General features: G+C 48.1%; 1 protein-coding gene across 1 annotated transcript in view; it reads right to left on the minus strand.

Moving 5' to 3' along the window:
* Positions 1 to 219: 219 nt before the first annotated feature.
* Positions 220 to 22,490, minus strand: part of HADH (hydroxyacyl-CoA dehydrogenase) — a 43,098-nt gene continuing 20,827 nt past the window's right edge. Inside the window, exons 2-8 of the mRNA XM_084756241.1 lie at positions 22,138 to 22,266; positions 18,632 to 18,789; positions 16,438 to 16,564; positions 12,481 to 12,570; positions 9,771 to 9,843; positions 2,515 to 2,631; positions 220 to 1,103 (exon numbers count right to left, since the gene is read on the minus strand). Of these exons, the coding sequence (XP_084612367.1) occupies positions 985 to 1,103; positions 2,515 to 2,631; positions 9,771 to 9,843; positions 12,481 to 12,570; positions 16,438 to 16,564; positions 18,632 to 18,789; positions 22,138 to 22,266 (813 nt within the window). The 3' untranslated portion in view covers positions 220 to 984. The remainder of the gene's footprint in view (positions 1,104 to 2,514; positions 2,632 to 9,770; positions 9,844 to 12,480; positions 12,571 to 16,437; positions 16,565 to 18,631; positions 18,790 to 22,137; positions 22,267 to 22,490) is intronic.

Genomic DNA, 22,490 nt, shown 5'->3' on the forward strand with positions numbered 1-22,490 from the left:
ATCTTATGTTACGTTATTTTACTTTGTTGGCAAAGAAGAAACAGATGTTCTTGAAAACCACACTTTGTGCCCTTATTACTATTTTACTGGTAAGAGACGTGGAAGGGCCAGACACAGGCTGGGTTCACACAAATGCTCTCCCCCCTCCCTGCCATGCTGTCCCTTCAGTTCCGGCCAGAGGTCGGAGAAGATGGGTCCATTTTTATAATTACTGAAGCATTTTATGAATTTAAGGTATACATGTTTATTTATCCCCATTCCAATTTTTGACAGATTAAAAGACTGCATCTTGGTAGTCAATTCATAGGCACTTTGTAGCACTGATTTTTCATGGAAAAAAACAAGAGATGGATAGCCATAGTTAAGATTTGAGCGACCAGAGATAGGCCTTTCCCCAAAACCCAAGCTCACAGGTTCTTGCCCATCACTCAGAAAATCCTGGCCTGAGGAGGAATAAACAAAGACGGAACATTTTCTGTCATGCCCAAAATGTAGGCTAAGGCTTGGCGGCTGCAGGCTGCAAATGTTCCCGGACAGGCAAGGCCTCGGGATAATCCTGCCTGCTGCCCTTAGATGCATCTGTAGGCACAATGGCTCCTGCTCCCTGGGTTCAACCTGGAGAAAAACACAGCACACTCCTTTTCAGAAGACATGAGTGAATGAGTCTGAGCAAGGCTCTTACAAGAAACGGCAAGGTTCAGAAAAAAAGATGTTTGCTCCAAGGCACCAAGGCTTTTTCTAAAGCTTTTTAGGAAAAAACAAAACAAAACAAAAACAAAAAACGCAGAAGAGAACAGACTAAACCAGAGAATTAGATTTCAGTGGAGGAATCTCGTTATTACAACTAGTCAAATGATTACTTCAGAGAGCCTGCAAAGGAGGGCCCACTGAGCAGCCCGTGGCAAGCCTCGGAAGCCCCTCCCAGAGCGCGCTCATGCTTGTCCCGTGGCTGGCTGGAGATGCCGCTGAGGGGCTCCCGCGGCTTCACTTGTATTTGTAAAATCCCTCTCCCGTCTTCTTGCCCAACTTCTTCTGGGCCACCAGATCATTCATGGAAGGACTGGGCTTAAACAGGGGGTTCTCTGGGTCCATCTCATGCCACCCTGTTGAGAGGAAGGACAAAGGTTCACTTCGGTTTTGGTATTCTCAGGGCGTGCCAGGAGCGCACGACCCGCACAGGCCACCACGACAGACACGTGAGGTAAGCTCCAGTACAGAGCTCAGTGCTGCTATTTGCCTGTGCATCTAGAAGCCTAGCTCCATTGCAGGGCCCCCTTGCTACCCAGGACTCCCTGCAAAGCCAAGAGAGCACAAAGAGACTCTCCCACTAACTGTCAAAAGGCAGGCAGCTTTCCAGATCCATGTTAAATCCTGGATTGTTCCAGCTGGCGTATTTTGCAGCCTCAAACAATTTCAAATTACGTAAGTCAACTAAGACCCTTCTCCTGCCTAATATTTAAAAGTTTTTGGTGAGCCAGGCGTGCTGGCGCACACTTTTCATCTCAGCTCTTGGGAAGCAGAGACAGGCAGATCTCTATGAGTTGGAGGGCAGCCTGGTTTACAGTTCCAGGGGAGCTAAGGCTACCCAGAGAAACCCTGTCTTGGAAAAACAAAACAAAACAAAGCAAAACAAAAGCTTCCGGTGAAATACTGGAATAGTACACTACACTAGACTTCAGAAGTCTAGCTTTTAATGACTTTTGTGCTGTCTTCTAAACCGCTACCCTTTAAAAGAAAATAACTGAATAGCTTGGTTTTAAGGGTGGTAACACAAATCAGCCTGCGGCAGCATGACTCAGCGTACCTCGGTCAATGTCCTGACTTGCATTTTTGTGCTGCGGTTATTTAAGATACAACTATTGGAGGAGAAACTTAAGGACACACCGGGCCTGAGTTAGACTAGAAACGCCTATGGACCTATGACTGTCTCCAAATCTCCCTCTTTCTGCCATCTGTTAATACGAATCTCTGGCCTGCCGCTATGGCTGGATTTCCGTTGTTCCCCGAAAGCGTGATTCCCAGTGCAGCAGTGTGAAAAGTGCTGGAACCTTCTTCAAGAGGTGGAGCCTGGAAGGGAACTCATGGGGCTCCACCGACGCTAGTGCACATCTACGTTTCTCAGGAGTGGGTCAAATTTACTGACTAGATTACTTCTTGAGAGAGTAGACAATCAATAACAAACCGGGGTCATCCCATACCTATATACTCCTTAGACCTTTTCTACTTGGCTGTTTTGTGTTTTAGGCTCTCTTCATTGTTGTGACAAAGCCAGGAATGTCTTGTCATTTGGGACATCTCTGGCTATCAGAACAAAGAAACGCAAAACTGTTTTTCCTTTATAAAGTATCCTACCTCAGGCATTTGGCTACAGTAACACAAAATGGACAAGGTAAGGCAAGACTTTGAAAAAAGTCTTAACATTCCTTGTAATTGTTTAATTGACATTGCAATTTATAGTTCTTGGAGACCAATTGAACCCAGTTTACAAATGAAAGAGAAGGATTTAGCCCCTACCATCCAAGATGAACTTTGTAGTATCCAGCCCAACATAGTCAAGAAGCTCAAATGGGCCCATGGGGTACCCAGCTCCCAACTTCATCGCCGTGTCGATGTCCTCCTTAGATGCATCGCCTGTGGAGAAAGGGGCCCTGAGTCGCCACCACTTTCCTTCACCTCTCCCCATCCCTGGGACCACCCTGGAACTTCTAGAACCACCAGAGTTGTGTAGACACACACATTCTAGAAAGGTCTGAAAGTCCATGCTCCCAGGGTGGGTAAGAGTTCTGTCTCAGATCACATGCTACACAGGTCATAAGCTTGTCAAAGCAACTGCAGCAAATGAGGAGACACCTAGGCCCTGCTGCCCAGTTTAGGGAGCGAGCAGCCCCGCCCTCGGGGCACTAGCTCCCTAACAGCCTCAGATTACCCAGGTCTAGAGCCATTCACCAAAATGTCATTTGATACTAGAGAGTTTTCCTTTATGAATGGGCTTTACACATATACACCTACATATACAATGCATGCATAGACATATTTTCATATGCACACACATACAAACATGCACACATACATACACATGTACATGTACACCTATACATGCACATACGTGTATATGCATGTTCACATTCATACATATATGTATGCACACACATACAAACATGCACACATATATACACATGTACATATACACCTACACATGCACACACATATATACATATGCACATATAAAACATACATACATATGCACACATATACATACATACACATGTGCATATACACATATATACATACACACATACAAACTCACACCTGCACACAAGCTTAGGTTTCTGTTTCTGTGTTGTATGTGTATATTTTTAAACATTCTGTATTTTACAAAATGAGCATTCTACTTGGCCTGCATTCACACAGTCAAGCCAACTGCGTAAGGACCATGCATTCTGCCTCCAAAAACAGAAACAGGAACCACCTATAAAACGTGGCTATCCAGAATTTTGCTTCAAAGCATAAAGGAGTGGCCAGTAATACCAGAGCTGAAGGAAGTGTTAAAACAGTGCATTCTACACCTAAAAATGTTGGCTGTTTCAACTAGGAGCCTCTTCTTCAACAATACAGACCACAAACCATAAATTCCACACTTAAAAACACTAAAACAATGTTGGAAGATGTCAGTGCAATCTCGGGTGATTATAATACCACACACCGGTGGCACAGGATTACAAGCCTGGAATGTCGGAAAGAGAAGAGTGAGTTCCAGACCAGCCTGGACCAAGTGGGACCCTATAAACACACACACACACACACACACACACACACACACACACACACACACACCAAGTGGGACCCTATAAATACTCTCTCTCTCTCTCTCTCTCTCTCTCTCTCTCATTATTATTACTAATTAGGGTTAGATGAGCTTCTGGAGAGTTGGCTCAGTGGTTAAGAGAAACTGTTGCTTTTGCAGAGGACCCAGGTTCGATTCCCAGCTCAAAACCATCTACAACTCCAATGCCAGAAGATCTGACACTTCTTTCTCATCTCTGTGGGAACCACGTACACACTCAAACACCTTAAACAAACAAACAAACAAGCAAGCCAACGAATCTTTTAAAAATTAGAATTAGAGGCCTCTAAGAAGTCACACTTTAAATTTGTAAGAAACAAGAAAGCAAAAATAGTCATACACACAAATCCCACCAGGTGGGCCCACAGCCCATTCGCCCTCTCGACCCCATGGCAGGGTGGGGAATCGAAGCCAGGGTCACAAGCCTGCTAAGCGAGTGTCCTACCGCTGAGCTACAGCCTCAGCCCTGCTTCACTCCGCAGCAGTTTGCATTCATTAGGTACCAGGCAGGCACTAGACACTTGCAAAGAGACAAAGGCCAAGTTTTCAAGGTGCTGCTGGCACAGTGGGAGGAGCAGGAGAAAGCAACACGGCAGCATCTGAACCAGCTCACGACGTGTGGGTAAAGGCGAACAGGTCCATTCCGCCTTCACCAGCCCACCCTTGCCCCTTGAGGCCCAGGTTCTGAGGTGTGAGGAGAACCGCAAAAGAGCTGAGACAGACACTGCAGCCCTTGCGCAGAGGACAAGGGAGGGCACAACGGTGTAGTACGGACAGGGTTCTGACTCCACAGATCACGCTTGCATTGCTCAGGATGTGGACACGCCAGGCTTCCATCATGCTGCAGCTGCCTCCAGATGCCAGACCTAACACCCTCACGGGCTCCTGCCCCAGGACTCCTTCCTGCATGTCATGCCCTGGGTCTCGGACAGTAAGCCTTCCTACGTCTTCAGGCCTCAGCTTCTTCCTTCCCCCAGGCTTCTGTTCAGATGGCTCTGATCATCCCACCCCCACGCCCACCCTGTAGCGCAGGAAACAGTAGCTGCTAGGACTGGGAGCCAGGGCACGCATCACCCCTGTATGGCCCCACAGTTGTCAGTCAGAGCCTTACTGACTGCTCATTTAAATAGGCAGTGTCCCCACAAAAGAATGCACATGCCCCGGGGACTGAAATCTAACAGCATCTAACTTAACCCAAAACTATTTAATCAAACCCAGAGTCAAAGACTATGGGCCCCAAAGGCAAGGCTATAATTCCCAATTCAGACCCTCACTGGAGGATTATTACTATGTTTCCAAAAGTATTGAATAGTACAAAGTACTTTAAAAAAAAAAACAAAAAACAGTGTTTGTATACAAAGTCAGCACAATTCTTTAAAAAGAAAAAAAAATCTGTCTTAAGTAAATAGGGGAAGAGAAAAAGACAGAAAAGTGACACAACAAGATGTTGGTAATTCCTAAATTCTGAGGTGCCCAGTGCTTGTCCAAGAACCTAATGGTCCCTCCATTTAAAAAAAAAAAAAAAGAAGAAGAAAGAAAAAGAAAAAAGAAAAATCACAAAGCTGTGCTTCACTCTCTCTAGCTCCTCTGAATATGGGTCCCTAAACTCTACTCAGGACAGTAAGAAGCTTCCTCAACAAACCCCAAACCTGGCTGGCTGGAGGCCTGAGACTGGAGCCTGCAGCCAGAGACCTGCTGTCATGGTTGAGTCTTTCTCTGGCTTTCTGGCGCCACCTGCTGGCCAGTCTCAACATTACCAGCAGGAGCTCCAGGTCCAAGGACCAGCAAGGAGAGGAGGCTGGCCAGACACTCCTTCGTTGACAGATGGCTGAGTCCTCACTCCCTGTCTGGAGTGAGCTGTTGGGGACACAGAGATGAGGACTCTGACAGATGTGTCATGCCACAGGAAGGGTGGCAAATGGCCCAAGGGAGAGCCACCGCAGAGATCAATGGCAGATTATGCCCGGTTTGGTCCTCAGGGAGACCACGTAGGGCTCTGTGAGAAAGATGGAATGAGGTACGTGGAGGTGATGGCAGAGTCTGAGGATGAGGCGGAAGAGTTTCCAGCCATGGCGTGCATACAAGTTAGCAGAGAACAGCTGTACTTAACTTGAGGCTGGATGAGGAGGGAATTTGGGGGTGTGGAATTTTTATGAGTGAATAGGACGCACTGCAGGGAGGAGAAGGTAAGCCCATGACTTCCCCAGCTATGGCACAACCTTCTTACGAAGAACTAACCATGCACCCTGGCCACCGTCTTGGAGCTGAGTGAGGGGACAAGGTGGAGGGACAGCAGGTTCCCCAGCCGACACCACTCTGACTTTCAGAGCTGGGACTTCACCAGCTCCTCCATCAGCCTGAAGGAGTGAAGCCATGGACAGCACACAGCTAAGACACACAGAAGGCCTTCCACAGGAGGCTCTCAGAGGTCAGAAACACGGTGAGCCTCCAGGAGATTCTTTCTACACGGAGTGTGGGAGACGTGGTGCGCACTCATGGTGTACTAACTGGCAGCTCGGCTCTCTAAGCCCTTGACTAACCAGTCTGCCGCACATCCTCTACAGGTTCTACCATCACAATAGCATTCGCTAACCTGCAGGGATCCCCCAACACACACACACACACACACACACACACACACACACACAAACATATACACAAGAGACAGACACACACATAGACATACACATACACACAGACATATACACAGAGACACAGACACACACACAGACATATACACATACAGACATACACATACACACAGACATATACACAGAGACACAGACACACACACAGACATATACATATACAGACATACACACAAACACAGACATATACACAGACACACAGACACACACACAGACACACAGACACACACAGAGACATATACACATACAGACATACATACACACAGACATACACAGACATATAAACATACAGACACACACACACAGGCAAACACACAGATATACACACATACAGACATACACACACATACAGACATACACACACAGAGACACAGACACACACATATATACACACACATACACACACACACACATACACAGAGGCACAGACACATACACACAGACACACATATACACACAGCATGTCAATAGCACAGAACAAAAAAATCCTCCCCAAAAGAGGCCAGGCCCCAGCGGGGTGCACAGACAGAAACAGGGAGCAGTGTCTCCTCCACTTTCTTGGCAACTTAGCACTAGCACAGCAAGCATGGTGGAGGAGACAGACCTAAGAAAGACATGTAGTAACCAGGATGGCTGCCTGGCTGAGCCTCCTGGCAGGAGGAGATAGGGCTGGAGGAGAAAGGGAATAAAGAAGACAGCCAAGCATCAAAGGTGACAAGCGGCAAGAGTCGGAGGATCTAGAACCTTCAGTGAAAAAGCAGAGATGTGGATGAAGCCAGGGGTCTGGGCATGCGTCTGATCACTTGCCAGTGTTGGCCAGGTTTACAGCGAGGGGCAAAGGGGATGTAAGAGCACATTGTGAGGTGCTGCAGACCGGTACCCACATGACACTTAGTGACTTCAGGAAGGACAGAGGGTCTGGCACAGGATCCAGAAAGCTAGAGAGAGAGAGAGGCCACAGGACCAGCAATGACAGACCCTCTCCCCCACGCAAGAGCAAACTGAAGCATCCCCTGGGAGCCAGGTCCTGCTTTTCCTGAGGCAACACAGAGGTGGCTGGTACTGGCAAGAGGCAATGGGACTGAAGAGCAGGGTTTTCAGATGAGTCTCTGATACCTGGCACATGGGAATGGTCTGAAAGCACAGCGTGCTTCAGAGAAAAAGCCACCATGAGGAGGTGCTACATTCTGAAACATTACATTTATTAGGGGACACACACACACACACAGAGAGAGAGAGAGAGAGAGAGAGAGAGAGAGAGAGGGAGAGGGAGAGAGAGAGAGAGAGAGAGAGAGAGAGAGAGAGAGAGAGAGAGAGGACAAAACAAAACAAAAAACCAAAACAAAACAAAAAACCAGAATGTCTTTCAAGGTAGGCCAAAATGCCACATACTTTCTGTGAGGTGTAATTAGACACATTTGTTGAAGATAAACATAGAAGTGTTGGTTTCATCTTGGAGTAAAAAGTAGGCAACTGCTTCCATAAAGCACGGAGGTGAGTTTAATATTTAAAGTCAGTTTTGAGGAGGCAAACGTGCTTTCATCTGCTGGGAAGAGCAGCTGTAAATGCTTTGTTTGGGAAATGGCATTCTGGAGAGTATTTGTAAATGAAGTCACTGGCATCGCATTGCATGGCACCCGTGGTAGCACAGTCCTTGCAGCTTGCTTGCCTTCAGGAGACATAACACTTTCCCTCTCAGAAATGAGAAAGAAGCCAGGCAGGGAGAGCAAGCATCCATCCTAATCACAGTGTCCTGAACCTTCTGTTGCTACAGCAGGCAAAGTCATTCTTTGTCAACCTTAGAAAGGCCGTAGGGCCAGAGAGGTGGCTCAGCAGGTAAAAGTGTTTGCCACACAAGCCCGGAGACCTGAGCTTGCTTCTCAGCATCTGCATAAGCATAGGAGAGCACTGACCCCACAAAGTTGTCTTCTGATCTTCACACGTGATGCACCATGGCATGATATGCAGGCATGCGTGCATACACATACACACACATATGGACACACATACACACATGTGCACAAATAACCAGTATTTTTTTAAAGAGCTGGAGGCATTTTAGATCATTCATGAGGTGTAGAACAGTGCTTCATGACGTTTTTTCTTTCCTTTTTTTTTTAAAAAAAGATTTATTTATTTATTATGTATACAGCATTCTGCCTGCACCCCAGAAAAGGGCACCTTTGACAGCCCCCATGACATTTTTCACTAAGGACAATGTCTTTGCCATGCATTACCTCTGTCATTCATTTCCCATCTCCTGTCATACAGTCAGTCACAGGTTTTCTACATTAAGAAACCTTAGGGCTGGAGAGATGGCTCAGAGGTTAAGAGCATTTGTCTGTTCTTCCAAAGGCCCTGAGTTCGATTCCCAGCAACCACAGGGTAGCTCACAACCATCTATAATGAGATCCGGTGCCCTCTTCTGGCAGGCAGAATACTGTACAAATAATAAATGAACAAATCTTTTTTAAAAAAAAAACATAAAAACAACTTCTACTCTGGTTATTTTTCCATTACTATCAGTTTTGTGTTTTGTTTTGTTTGTTTGTTTGTTTGTTTTTAATTTATCAAGACAGGGTTTCTCTGTGTAGCTTTGGCTGTCCTGGACTCACTTTGTAGACCAGACTGGCCTCAAACTCACTGAGATCCACCTGCCTCTGCCTCCCAAGTGCTGGGATTAAAGGCGTGCGCCACCATGCCAGGATACTATCAGTTTTGAAAGCAGTTAACTCTTACTATTTGTAGTAGTGTGTGTGTGTGTGTGTGTGTGTGTGTGTGTAACATGCCTCATGCATGTGTGTGGGTGTGGGTGTGTGGGTGTGGGTGCACGCGCGTGCGCGTGTACACAGGCTGAGAAGAGAATTTCAGATCCCGTGGAGCTGGACTTACAGGTAGATATGAGCTGCCCACCATGGGTGGTGGGACTCGATCTTAGGCCTTTTGGAAGAGCAGGACACATTCTCAACAGCTGAGTCATCTCTTCATCACCCGCCCCCCACCCACCCACCGCCCCCGCCATACACAGTAAACTGAAAGCAGAGTTCCACAACTGAGTCCTGCACCACCGACTCCATTGCTGCAGTCTGGATTAGCACAGAGGCTCACAGGGAGGTCTGGGACCCTCGGAAGACAGTGACAAAGATACTGGGTGACAAAGGCAAAGCTTAGTCATGCAGAGCTGGAAAGCAGAAAGCCCCTCCCGAGGCCCTGCACAGCCCACCCCTCCTGCGCACAGCCTGAGAGCTGCAGGCCTTAGCCTGGCCTGGGACACGTACCTCGCTCATGAAGTCTGATGGCCTCTATGAGATACGGCACCAAGAGACGGTTCACAATAAAGCCCGGAGTGTCCTGTGGCAGAGAGAGAAAGACAGTGACTTTTTGATAAGCTTGGCCTTTTGTTCAGTACAGACACCGCCTCTCACGCTGGCCTGTGCTCCCTGTGCTTATGCCAGCTGTATCTTCAAAACATGCTGGGAAATCCCTTCCTGTCCCGTACAGCAACACTCCCGCATCTGCCCTCTACTTCCCTCTCAGGCATCAGCTTAGTTTCAAGCATTCCTCCAAGGAGTAGCATTGCCCAGGTTCCCAGCGCTATCCCTGGGTCATCTCAGTGTACCTCAGAGCTAACCCAGCTGCACGCTGCACTAAGTGGCCATCACGGCAACAGAGTCCAAATGTTCCTTTGCTCCAGCACACAGACAGCAAGGCCTGCCACTGCCTCCACAGGCAGAGACACCCAACAATTCTAGCACCTTAGCCAAAAGAGTACTAATGACACCATGATGTTCTCATAACAGCCGAAATGCACCTGTCAACATCAGCTTTACTGTTGAGGGCAACAGAGGGCAGGGAACAGGAAACACACCACACACAAAGTGAATGTGAGGCCTGTGTGACAACTGGCTTGAGCCGGAAGTGAGTTTTCCCCTCCAGAAAGAGCACCCAAGAGCCACCTGAAGCTGCTCTACATGTCTTCATTCAAAAAATAGAAAGTACGAAAAGTGTGTTGTGACAGACATGTAAACCAGTAATGCCACTGTCTGTTTTCAGGTAATGAGCCACACACAGTGGTGTGTACCCTGCCTCTAAACAACTGGAAACACCATCGGTCCCACTGTAGCACCACTGCACAGTGTTAGGATGGCTGTTACTGCTCTGAGTGACAGGGTCTTCTCGGCTCTTGTGTATTATGGGGTCAGTGGTACACACACCATGTGTCTCTAACAGGAATATTTTGTTACGTCACATGTAATTGTATGTATTGTCTTTCACAGAGCATTATGATCCTTGTTCTATGTGGCTACCATATATGTGAAACCCAGGAAGAATTAACACAAGAGGAGAGGCTCACGTCAGCAGGCGGGCTCATCCGGCCCAGAGTTATGCAGAAGCAAAGCACTCAGAGCCACAGGGTCTCTTAAGAACTGGGTGGTGTGGTGTGTGTGTGTGTATGTGTGTGTGTGTATGTGTATGTGTGCATGTGCATGTGTGTGTGTGCTTGTGTATGTGTGTGCGTGGGTGCGTGCATGTGTGTGTGTGTGCGCGCGCGCGTGTAGGTCAAGTTTGTATTCTATACAATCTTGTTTTCTTTCTTTCTTTCTTTCTTTTTTTTTTGTTTTGAAGATCTATTTATTTACTATGTATAGAGAGCTCTGCCTGCAGAAGGGGGCATCGGATCACATTATAGATGGTTGTGAGCCACCATGTGGTTGCTGGGAATTGACCTCTGGAAGAGCAGCCAGAACCTCTGAGGGTTCAATCTTGTTTTCTTACAGAAAAGCTCCACATACCACTGAGAAACACCTCCTTAATGCTCAGCCAGGTTGGTGTCCTCCTGTCTCAGCACCCCCATAACTGTCTGCAGTGCTCTTTCCAAAAGCCAGCCCTCTGTTTTCTGCTGGGGTTTTATGTCCACTAAACTGTGTTTGACAGACAAGCTTCTAATTCCCAAGGGTCAGAAACTGCTAAAACTGATAGAGGCACAGAAACTGTTTATAAATGCACAGATGCTCAATAGGCAGTGTTAGGATTCTGCTTCAGCCCGCCTACCTGTGATGTCACTGCTTACCTGCCATGGGGGCGTGGCCCTGCCCAGAGCCATATAAAAGAACAGACCCTCACTGAGGTCTCTCTTTCTCTCTCTTATCCCTCTTCCTCTTCCTCTCTCTTCTTCTCACTCTTCCTGCCTCTGTCTCTGTCTCTCTCTGGGGTACGCCTCCTCACTTTCCTTCTCTCCCTATGCTCACTTAATAAACTCCTCTACAACATAGTATCTGTTGCCTGGCATCTTGGTATCTTATCATCTTATTTTCTTATATACTTTATTAAACATAATAGGCAGGAGTCAGGGCCCAGATGGATCTCTGAGCCTTCAGTTTAACCAAAGCCTGGTTCCACTCAGATCTCAAGACACATGTGGTGGCATTGGGCTTGGCTTTGGAGTCTGGTTTCTTGGCCTCCAGACTACAATACAGCACAGCCTGGCCCTTCCAGGACATGGGGAGGCCTGTTGTCAGCAGAGCCCAGGATTCACATTGTCTATGAGCACCGTTCTCCTGGAAGCATCCACGTACAATCACCTCCTTTCCAAGCTAGTTGAAGTCCAGCCCCCAGGGCTTTATGTGTTGGGAGTCTGGCCTCCTGGGAGAGATCAGCCCCAGAGGCAAGATACTTAGATCACTTAAGACTCGGGCCCCAGAAGAGACCACTGCCTTCTTGGAGAGTTCCTCCCAGTTACCTGAGCCGAGCATCCCTCTGACTTGCTATACAAAGATGTGCTCCTTCCTCCCGAGTGATCTCTGGCCACTGTGACTCCACTAGCCATGAGGTCTTCACTAGAGCTCAACAGATACAGGCATCCTGCCCTCGAAAGCTCTAGAATTACAAGCTAAAGAATATTTCACCAGGCCCACCTTCATAGTTACCTGCCTCAGGCATTTTACTATAGTAACAGAAGACAGACAGAAACACAAAGCCATGCTTTACCTTGCAGGAAACAGGGTGCTTTCCTAAAGTTTTACAAAAGTCCACCAGAGATTCAAAGGTCTTCTGGCTGGTCATCGGTGTTTTAATAACCTGGAAATGCAAAGCAGGGAATTACGACCAGGGAGGACAGAGAAGCAGTAGAATACTTAGAGGAAGCTGAATCAAAGGTTAACATGAATGACAAAGTGACACAAACATCTTTAGTCTTAGCACAGTAGATGTCTCAAGTCAGAAGCAGAATGTTGACCCAAAAGCCCATTCAAGACCCTGGAGTCTGCAGAATACACAAGCCCAGGGGCTCAAAGCCAGTTATGTGCAGCAGGAGGGGGCGGGGAGGGGGGAGGAGGGAGGAGGGAACCTTTGAGGCATTTCAGTGATGCAGGTGTCTCAAGAGTCAGACCCCAGCTGCACCACTTACCACACCTATTGGCATGGGACACGGGGCATGTTTTCTCGAAACTGAAGTGACACTAAAACCACCCTGTCCACATCAAGGAGCTGAGGTAAGAAAGGGACTAAGGGTAAAGCGTAAAGCACCACATCATGGTGCCTACCGGAAGAGCGAGCCCAGGAGACACCAGGTCTAGTTGCTGTCACTGTTAAAGGCTGCAGGGTGGAAACTGGTGCCATGGTGGGGAGGGTGGTGGGGAGGGTGGTGGGGAGGGTGGTGGGGAGGGTGGTGGCTGTTCTTAAGGTTCTCTGCATGGAACCCACCTCTGCTGCAGATGAGGGCTGACATACCTAAGTCACAGCCTCCTAGATTCTTACGTGAGTTCCTGTCTCACTGTGCCACTCGCTCCCACAGAGGACCCAGTTCACAGGCCCCTGCACCTCAGAGAGGAATGCTTTCTTTCCCCTTTTTCCCCCCATAGGACCCCCTCAACTGGGGCTGCCACTGGGGCTGGTGACTACCTTCCTGACACACAGGGCACAGCTGCTAGAAGAGGTGACCCCACTGGAATCTAGAAGAGGTGACCCCAACTGTAGCTCTCGGGATCACTTGTCAGGAATTAGATTTGGTACATGGGGAGTGCCGGACGTGAATTATACACAACACATATCACACAAGTATGTTAACTGTCAGTAAGGAGCGTCAACTAGAGTCATAATGAGGCGTCTTAGCTTGTGTAGCAGACCCTCAACAGGTGTCTCCTTCTCTTCTCCCATGTAAGAAGATGCTCTGACTAAATCAACAAGTCTGCGCGGGGATTAAGGGAACAATATATAAAGAATAGGAGAGCCTGTGCTGCAGCGGGCAGTGCGACATAACAGCCCAGCAAGCGGCTGGTTGGGTAGAAACAGAAACAAGCTCCAAGAGGTGAGGAGGACAGAATGGACCAGAAACACTTCAGACTCTTCTGAGGGGACCAGAAAAGGCCTGGTATCAGATCAGAACCTGGGACAAAAGCTGCCAGCCTCAGATCTTCAAGGTAAGTTGCTGACTTAAAGGAGGCAGGGGCTGAGGTCTGGGAGTTTTGTAAAGAGGAGGAATGCATCATCGCTCCTTCTTTTAACAAAGGGCAGCCTCCAAGAGTAACCTACAGCCCCAACACAAGCCCCGCCCCAAGGGAAGGGAAGGCAAGGGAAGGGAGGGGAGGGGAGGGGAGGGAAGGGGAAGAAAGGGAAGGGAAGGGAAGGCAGGGAAGGGGAGGGAAGGGAAAGGAAGGGAAGGGAAGGGAAGGCAGGGGAGGGAAGGGAAGGGAAAGGAAGGGAAGGGAAGGACTCCCGGGCTTACTACTCTGTTCTTTCTGGTGCTCGCCATCAACAGGGAGTTGGGCAAGAAGTCCCAGCCCTAGGGGAGGGATTAGTGGTGACTGACAGCTGCTGGGATCTGGGGAGTCGGCTTTCTTTAAGGGTGTGGCCCCTGGGAAGTCAATCATACTCCAGGGGGAAGCCGCACACCCAAGAGTCTATGTACTTCAGTGGGAAGCCATACGTGTGCACGTGCGTGAGCACTCACGCATGCACACATACACACAATGTATTTGCACACACAATGTACTTGGTGGGTTTTATTTACAAAAAAAAGAAAGAAAAAAGACACAAAATTGAGAAGACAGGGAATGAGAGCTGTGCCTGGAACAGGTTGCAGGGGTTGGGAATTAGGTAAATATGATCAACATGCATCACATGAAATTCTCAGAGAACTCATAAAAATTAATAAAAACTATAAATACTCAATAGAGTGGAACACTTCCACAGAATGTTTTCTAGAAAATGATAACATTTGTTAAGCGTTACCTGCTAACCAATACATTCCCTTTCTCGCAAGGATGCAGGAGGAAAGAGTCCTGCTGTTTACAGTGGCTCTACAGAATGGGTACTGTCTGCAGAACGCAAACAAACACAACCTGGTCACTAGAACCCCCCACTCCCCCGGCACCCCCTGCTTCTCTGCTGCATTTTGCATAGGACCAATCGCACCTTCTCCTCCCCATGATTTCCCCTGCCTCTTCTTTTCACTGTACACTTCCTCTCTAAATTTTAATTTATTCTTTTTATATGTATATGTATTTTGCCTGCATGTATGCCTGTGTACCATGGGTATGCCTGGTGCCCACACAGGCCAAAGATAGTGCTGGATTCCTTGGGATTGGAGTTACAGACAGCTGTGAAATGCCATGTAGATGCTGTGGGAATTGAACCCAGGTCCTTTGGAAGAACAGCCAGTGCTCCTAAACACTGAGCCATCTCTCCAGCCCCGCCCCCCTTTTTTTTAAAACTTCCTTAATACCAGCCTAAAGGAATAGAGGAGCAATGTCAAATTCCCGCTGCAGAAAGACTGGACCTGGCACTTGAGAAAAAGCGGATGTGAAGCAGCCAGAAAGGATAAAACATGTTTGTGTTGGGGATCGGCAGTGAGGGGGATGGAAGGCAAAGGGCTGGGAGAGAAGGCAGCCACAGATGACTCCTAGAGAGGCCTCAGCCAGTGTCGAGGTCGGCCTGGCTCCACATGGCAGCGTCCCCCACACTTCGCACAGCAGTAACTCCACCACCTCAGACCAAATGCTGCCTTAATAGCAGTCTCTCCCAGAGACCCTGTAATTAACCCCCAGAAAGGGCACGCTGCCACACCCCAAGCGCAAATTGTCTATCATGACTCCATCTCCCTCAAGCGAGTTTCCCCGTGAGGGAGCTGAAGCAATCCGAACAGGAACGCTGGCAAGCCCTGCCTGGCCCTTCCCTCTACCGCCCCCTTTGAGGTCAGTAGGCTCGAGGCTGCAGGAAGCTGCTTCTAAGAACTGTTCAAGCCGGGCGTGGTGGCGCACATCTTTAACCCCAGCACTCCAGAGGCAGAAGCAGGTGGATCGCTGTGAGTTTGAGGCCAGCCTGGTCTACAAAGGGAGTCTAGGATAGCTAAGGCTACACAGAAAAACCTTGTCTCAAAAAAAAAAAAAAAAAAAAAAAAAGAATTCTGTTCACAGCATGGAGCTGTGCTTCACATGAGACAATATTAAAGTAATGCTGCTTGGGACCAGAACTCAGGCCAGGAGTGACAGACAAGCTAGTTCATGATGCCAGACAAGCACTGCGTCCTTAGCATGGAGCAAGTTGATTTCAGTAAGACAATATGGAAGTCTACAGGTCATAGCTCTCTCATATCAGTGACCCTTAGTGTCCCTCTCCGTCTGATGTCCCTGTCAGCACTGCCACTGGCCCTTATATAAAAGCAATTCAACGACAAACACCAGAACACAAAGAAGCAAAGCAGAGGTGCCTTCCTAGATACGAGCAGCTTTTTCTTTCTTTGGTCCTGAGGAGGCCAAATTGTGACGAGGGAAAAACAAAGGGGTGACCTTCCAGGCTCCGGTTCAGTTTCACACAACATAATCCCCCAATGGGAAGGTCAGCAAGACTCGGTAAGCCAAGACTGCAAAAGGCGGAGAGCGAAACGTGCAGGGCCGGGTGCCCACTGACGGTGCCCACTGACGGTGCCCACTGACGGTGCCCACTGACCTCCACAAGCTTCATCATTGGCACTGGGTTGAAAAAGTGGAGGCCGGCAAATCGGTCTTGTCTGGTGGTGGCATTGGCTATGCTTGTGATCTGCAAAGAGGAGGTGTTGCTGGCAAAGATTGTGTGTCTGTGGAGAGAACAACCGTGGAGAACCAGAGTGAGTCCCATGTGTCCCCCCCCCCGCCCCCCCTCATCAGCACCAGAGCGCTGCATCACCCCAGAGCACCGCAGATCTGCTGGACCCCCCCTGCCTGCTGAGGAAGCCAGTCAAAAGGCAAGTCTACACGAGCAGCTGAAATCAAGTCATCACATTTGTATTTAAGTCCCGGAATTTTAAACTACCTTACCAGCTCCCTAGACATAATCTTCATCAGGTTTTCCTGAATTTGTAGAAAGTCAAGCTCTCTGGTCTACACGTACTAGTTAATTTTCACGGTACGTGAGGGAAAGAGAAGGTAGCGGTTAGTGGGACGACCTACCCGATCAGACTAGTGGAAGAAGGATAAAAACTGTAAACATTAACTTATCAACTTACAAATTCCATACTCACTGACCAAATCCAGTTCTTTTCTTCTTTTCTCCTTTCAAAAATTTAATTTGTTAAGACCAGAGTAAAGTGAGGGTGCCAAAGGCACCCAGGTAAAGCCTCCGGCTGGACGTTAGGCTTTCCTACAGCGCCACCTTGTGGATAACTAACAAATCGGCAGGATGCCCTTCAGCAGTTGGAGCTGGTCAAACAGCACTCAAGGACAGTGGCCCTTATTGGCCAGATTCAAAGTCAAGGGCAGGCAGGAAGAAGCCAGCTGAGAGGAAAAGAAGTCAGTAATTTGGAAAGGAGAGAAGGGTGAGGTGAAAGGAAAGGACAGCCTGAGAGTGCTCATATGTACATGTAATCCTAGCGCGTGAGTGCCTGAGGCTGGGTTGTGAGATGGTGGCTGTCATCTTAGACTACAGAAGAAGACACTGTCTTTGGCGACGGTGGGAAGATGCTGAAGTGGGCAGGCAGGTAAAGGATGAAGACCTCTGAGGCCTCAGCTCAGCAGAGCCTGCTTTGTAGATTTACTCTTCTCAACCTTCATGGCAGGCTATTTAAAACCTAATTCCCACTGGGAAGATGGTCAAAATTTTCTACCCCAAGACCCTTAAGTGATACGGGTTTTAAACCTCAGGACTTCCAAAGGTCAGACAGAAAACGTGGTGGGACGGGGTCAGCATCCTGACCCCATCCCACCCCCCACCCCCATCCCCTCTTCTCATTACCTTCCACGGACACCAGGGGGCAGTTGGACCTTTCACGGCCACTAAGTGACCTCCTTGCATCAAGTCCAAACTGCTTACAGAGAACAGTGAAGGACAACTTTTTGTAGACCAGCCTGAGTTTGATTACGTTGCCAGGCTCTGTGCTGACTTGAAACCCAACCCTGGTACCAGGAGCGTCCTCTTTGTCGCTGTTTCTGCAACGCTAAATGCACATGAGCAGCAGAGCGCTGTACAGAAGGCAAGACAGGAGGACGACGCAGGGCCTCCCAGCCACGGGGACATACAGATTTACAGCCCTGTAAGCTAACATGCAAGTGTTTCTCTAGAGCCACAGATCACCAGCATTTCCCTGAGAGTTACTTTTTTTTTTTTTAAATAATCTTACTCCGTCATTCAGCTCTAAGAAGGGAGAAATGTGGCCAAGTAGGCCATGGGACTCATAGGGAGTGGCCTTGTTGGAGGTGTGGCCTTGTTGGAGTAGGTGTGGCCTTGTTGGAGTAGGTGATGCTTTGTTGGAGTAGGCGTGGCCTTGGAGTAGGTGTGGCCTTGTTGGAGGAAGTGTGTCACTGGGGGTGGGTTTTGGGGTTTCAGAAGCTCAAGCCAGGCCTAGTGACTCACTCTTCCTGCCATCTGTAGCTCCAGATACGGAACTCTCAGCTGCCTCTCCAGCACCATGTCTGCCCACACGCTGCCATGCTTCCCACCATGATGGTAATGGGCTAAACCTCTGAATCTGTAAACCAGCCCCAATTCAATGTTTTCCTTATAAGAGTTGCCCTGGTCATGACTTCCCTTCACAGCAAGAGAAACAGAAGTGTCAGGCAGCGGAGAGATGGACCTGCTGTCAGGCAGAGAAGCTCAAGAGGTGGAGGGGAAAAGCTTTCAGCCTGCACCCGGAAATTTCAGCATGCACCCGGAAAAGCCAGCCACGCACTCTGCAGCAAACTTGTCCAGCCTCTGGAACAGCTCATTCTTCAACTTCAGGTTCTCCACGACGGCCTCCACCACCAGGTCCGTGCTGTGCACGACGGAGGCTGCATCCGTGCTGGTGGAAAGGCAGCTCAGGGTCTTCTGCACAAACTCATCGCCAGCCTAGGCAGACAAGAAGGAGAAGAGAGCGTTCACTGGGCTCTGCCAGGCAAGATGACAGGGCCCCGCTGCTCAGGCAGAAGTGGGGAGCAAGGCCCGAGAGACCAGCACACCCAGAGCCGACAGAAGCCACCTGGAACTCTGCAACAGCAAACTCCCATCCTCCCTGAGAAGGGACAAGAACATCCATGTGGTTCCAGACACGAGGGCAAGAGTCAGCCTCTGGGCAAACTCGACTATTCACAGAAAGTAATAACAGTTTACTGGGGGCAGAGGACAGAGGGACTATTTTGTTAGCTGCTTAATGAATACAGTTTCTGTTCAAAATCATGAAATATTAGAATAGTGCACACACAAATGTAACCGAGGCCACTGGATGTAAGTGGGAGGCAGGAGAGTGGAAGGGAGCAAATCGGATTGAAAGGCACTGTGCCTGTGTGTAAAAACACCGCAACATAATGTAGAACGCACCGTGTAGAAATCATACATGCTAATAAAACATTAAATGGCTAAGATGGCAAATTTTAAGTTGTATATATAATACATCCCACAATAAAAAACATGTAAGGCAATTGTTGGGGGGGGGGGGAACACAGAGGTCCCCGTACTCACAGAGAAGCACCAAGAGAACCAGGAATGTTAAGCAGAAAGGGTGTCTCTTCAATGGAGGGGATAAGAATCAAATACCTGCATTCCACCCCGAAAGCTGAGTAGACTTTGTTAGTGACCCGGTGACCTCTGTGCTGTCTGCGGAGGCAGCCTTCACCCACCTTTTGCTATAGAGATGGACCTAACCAAAACTGCCCAGGCTGATTATCCCACGCTCTTCCCTTCCCAGATCATTACCCATCCTTAGGGGAGATGTCGCATGTACCTTATGACCTGCTGACCTCTATGCTACCGGTCAGAGACCACACTGGGTTCTGGGACTTTGCCTACAGCACTCACCCTCATGGTCACATGTACTTTGTAAAGGAGTTTCTTGTAGTCACCTTAAGCTTCCCGTGCATCTGGAACTGTCGCCTAGAAACCTTTCCCCAAACTGTGCTGTGTTTTATTTGTTTATTTATTTATTTTTATTGTTTTGGTTTTTCCAGACAGGGTTTCTCGGCATAATAGCCCTGGCTGTCCTGGACTCACTTTGTAAACCAGGCTGGCCTCAAACTCACAGAGATCCACCTGCCTCTGCCTCCCAAGTGCTGGGATTAAAGGTGTGCGCCACCACGCCCGGCCCCTGTCCTGTGTTTTAAACATGCTAACAACCAAACCACCTGGCATTAGACTGCCTGCAGTCTGATCCAGGCTGACAAAGTCAATTTGCACCAGGTTGTTTTATTTTTTAACTCTTCCTCAGGGGTTTGCTTCCCTGCCTGGATGCCTGCAGTGACTCCCTCACACAGTTACACACACTACTGTAGATGCCTCAAGTAAAAACATAGCAAAAGTCATCCAGTCAACAGATGGGCTAGTGAATGACAGTTTTCAAAAGACACCAAAGTGTTTAAAACGGTTTTAAGTGGCTGCTGGGCAGTGGTGGTGCACATGCCTTTGATCCCAGGACTTGGGAGGCAGAGTCAGGCAGATCTAAGTGAGTTCGAGGTCAGCCTGGTCTACAGAGTGAGCTCCAGGACACCCAGAACTGTCTTGAAAAACAAACAACAACAAAAAGCAATAAAATCGTTTTAAGATTCCTTCTCATCCCAGACAGAATGACCAAGAAAACAAATGACTGACAGCAAGAAAACAAGTGACATCAAGAAAGCAAGTGACAGCCAGTGTTGGCAAGAATGTGGGAAAGGGGACCTAAAACTGCTGGAGGACAAGCATGGAGGTCCCTCCCTTGCTACAGCACTGCAATGAAAAGCCCTAAGCCTACATATCACAGAGGTCCTTATGAAATGATTAAAAAAATAAGATGCCGGGCAACAGATATTAAATGGAGACGTTTATTAAATGAGCATGAGGAGAGAAAGAAAGGGGGAGGGGTACCCCAGAGAGAGAGAGAGAGAGAGAGAGAGAGAGAGAGAGAGAGAGAGAGAGAGAGAAGTAGAAAGGGCACCATGAGGTGGGTAGAGAGACCTTAAAAGGTGTGTAGAAACAGAGTAATGGAGATAAATGTGGTGGCACAATCCTTTAACCCCAGCACTCAGGAAGCAGAAACAGGTGGATTACTATGAGTTCGAGGCCAGCCTGGTCTACAAAGCGAGTGCAGAGGCTAGAGAGATGGCTCAGAGGTTAAGAGCACTGGCTGCTCTTCCAGAGGTCTTGAGTTCAATTCCCAGCCAACCACATGGTGGCTCACAACCATCTGTAGTATGTATGATCTGATGCCCTCTTCTGGCATGCAGATGTACATGCAGGCAGAACGTTCTATACATACATAATAAATACTTCTTAAAAAACAAAAAACACAAAACAAAAAAACCAAAGCAAGTCCAGGACAGCCAAGGCTACACAGAGAAACCCTGTCTTGAAAAAACAAAAACAAAAAGCAAAACAGCAAAAGGAGGTACTATTTGGGAGGAGGGAGGGAACTAATAAGAGGAGAGAGGGTGCAAGAAACGATAAACAAGTATAAAAATGGCCACAACAAAACCCTTTTCTTTGTAGGCTCACTATGATGGTTATCTTGCCAACTTAACAGAGCCCAGGAGGCTAGCCTACGGGCATGCCTGTGAGGGACTATCCGGATGAGGTTAACTGAGCTAGGAAGACCCACCTCATGGGTGACGCCCTTCCCTGGGCTGGGGTATCCCAACTACATACAGTAAGAAAGCAAGCTAAGTGTGGACTGCTGCGGCTCTCTGCTTCTGCCCAGCACACCCATCTAGTCTCCCGCTCTTGCTATCCTTCTTCCTCCATCTGCTTCTGTCCTCTCAGCATGGTTAAGAAGCGGTTTCCTTAAACTATTGTGAATGCCCAGGAAAGTGCTGGAAGCAGGAAGTTCCAACGAGCAAAAGCCCCCATTCTCTCGTGGTCTTCTGGTTTTTCTGCTCAGGAAAAGGAGAACAATCAGCCCTAGCTTTCCCTAGTAGGGAAAAGATAATGCCCACGCCACCAAAAATGTCCCTAGATGGGGAGACCTGGTGGCACTCAGAGGAAGGATAGCAGGCTACCAAGAAGAGGCTTGATACCCTATGAGCATACACAGGGGGAGGAGGTCCCCCTCAGTCACAGACATAGGGGAAGGGAATAGGGTGGGAGGGAGGGAGGAATGGGAGGATACAAGGGATGGGATAACAATTGAGATGTTATATGAATAAATTAATTTTTAAAAAAATTTTTTAAAAAGAGGGCCTAAGGAGCACTGATTAAAGAATAAAATTTTTTTTTTTAAAAAGAAGAATTTACCTTAGGGTTTTCTGTGAACTTCTTCTTTGCCATTCTCCTTAGACTGTCCTCAATCCCTTTCTTGGATTTTGCCAGAATGTCCTCTGTTTGGTCCACCAATACTACTGTATGCCCAGTTGCTGCAGCCACCTACATTAAAAAAAAATTTTTTTAAAGAAAAGAAAGAAAAAGAATCAGTTTCATATTCCACACTACTTCTACCACTATTCCACTCAAAATAGCTCAGGAAGGCTAAGGATCAGCCAACATTAGACAGGTACTTGTTGCCTGGAATGGTCCCACAGGAAGTGGAGGCCACAGAAGGCCTTCCACGCAGTGGCCTGACTACCCAATATTCCAGAAAGGAGCTTGCA

The sequence above is a fragment of the Acomys minous genome (assembly GCF_964271855.1).
Source record: "Acomys minous genome assembly, chromosome: 14".
Classification (NCBI taxonomy): domain Eukaryota; kingdom Metazoa; phylum Chordata; class Mammalia; order Rodentia; family Muridae; genus Acomys; species Acomys minous.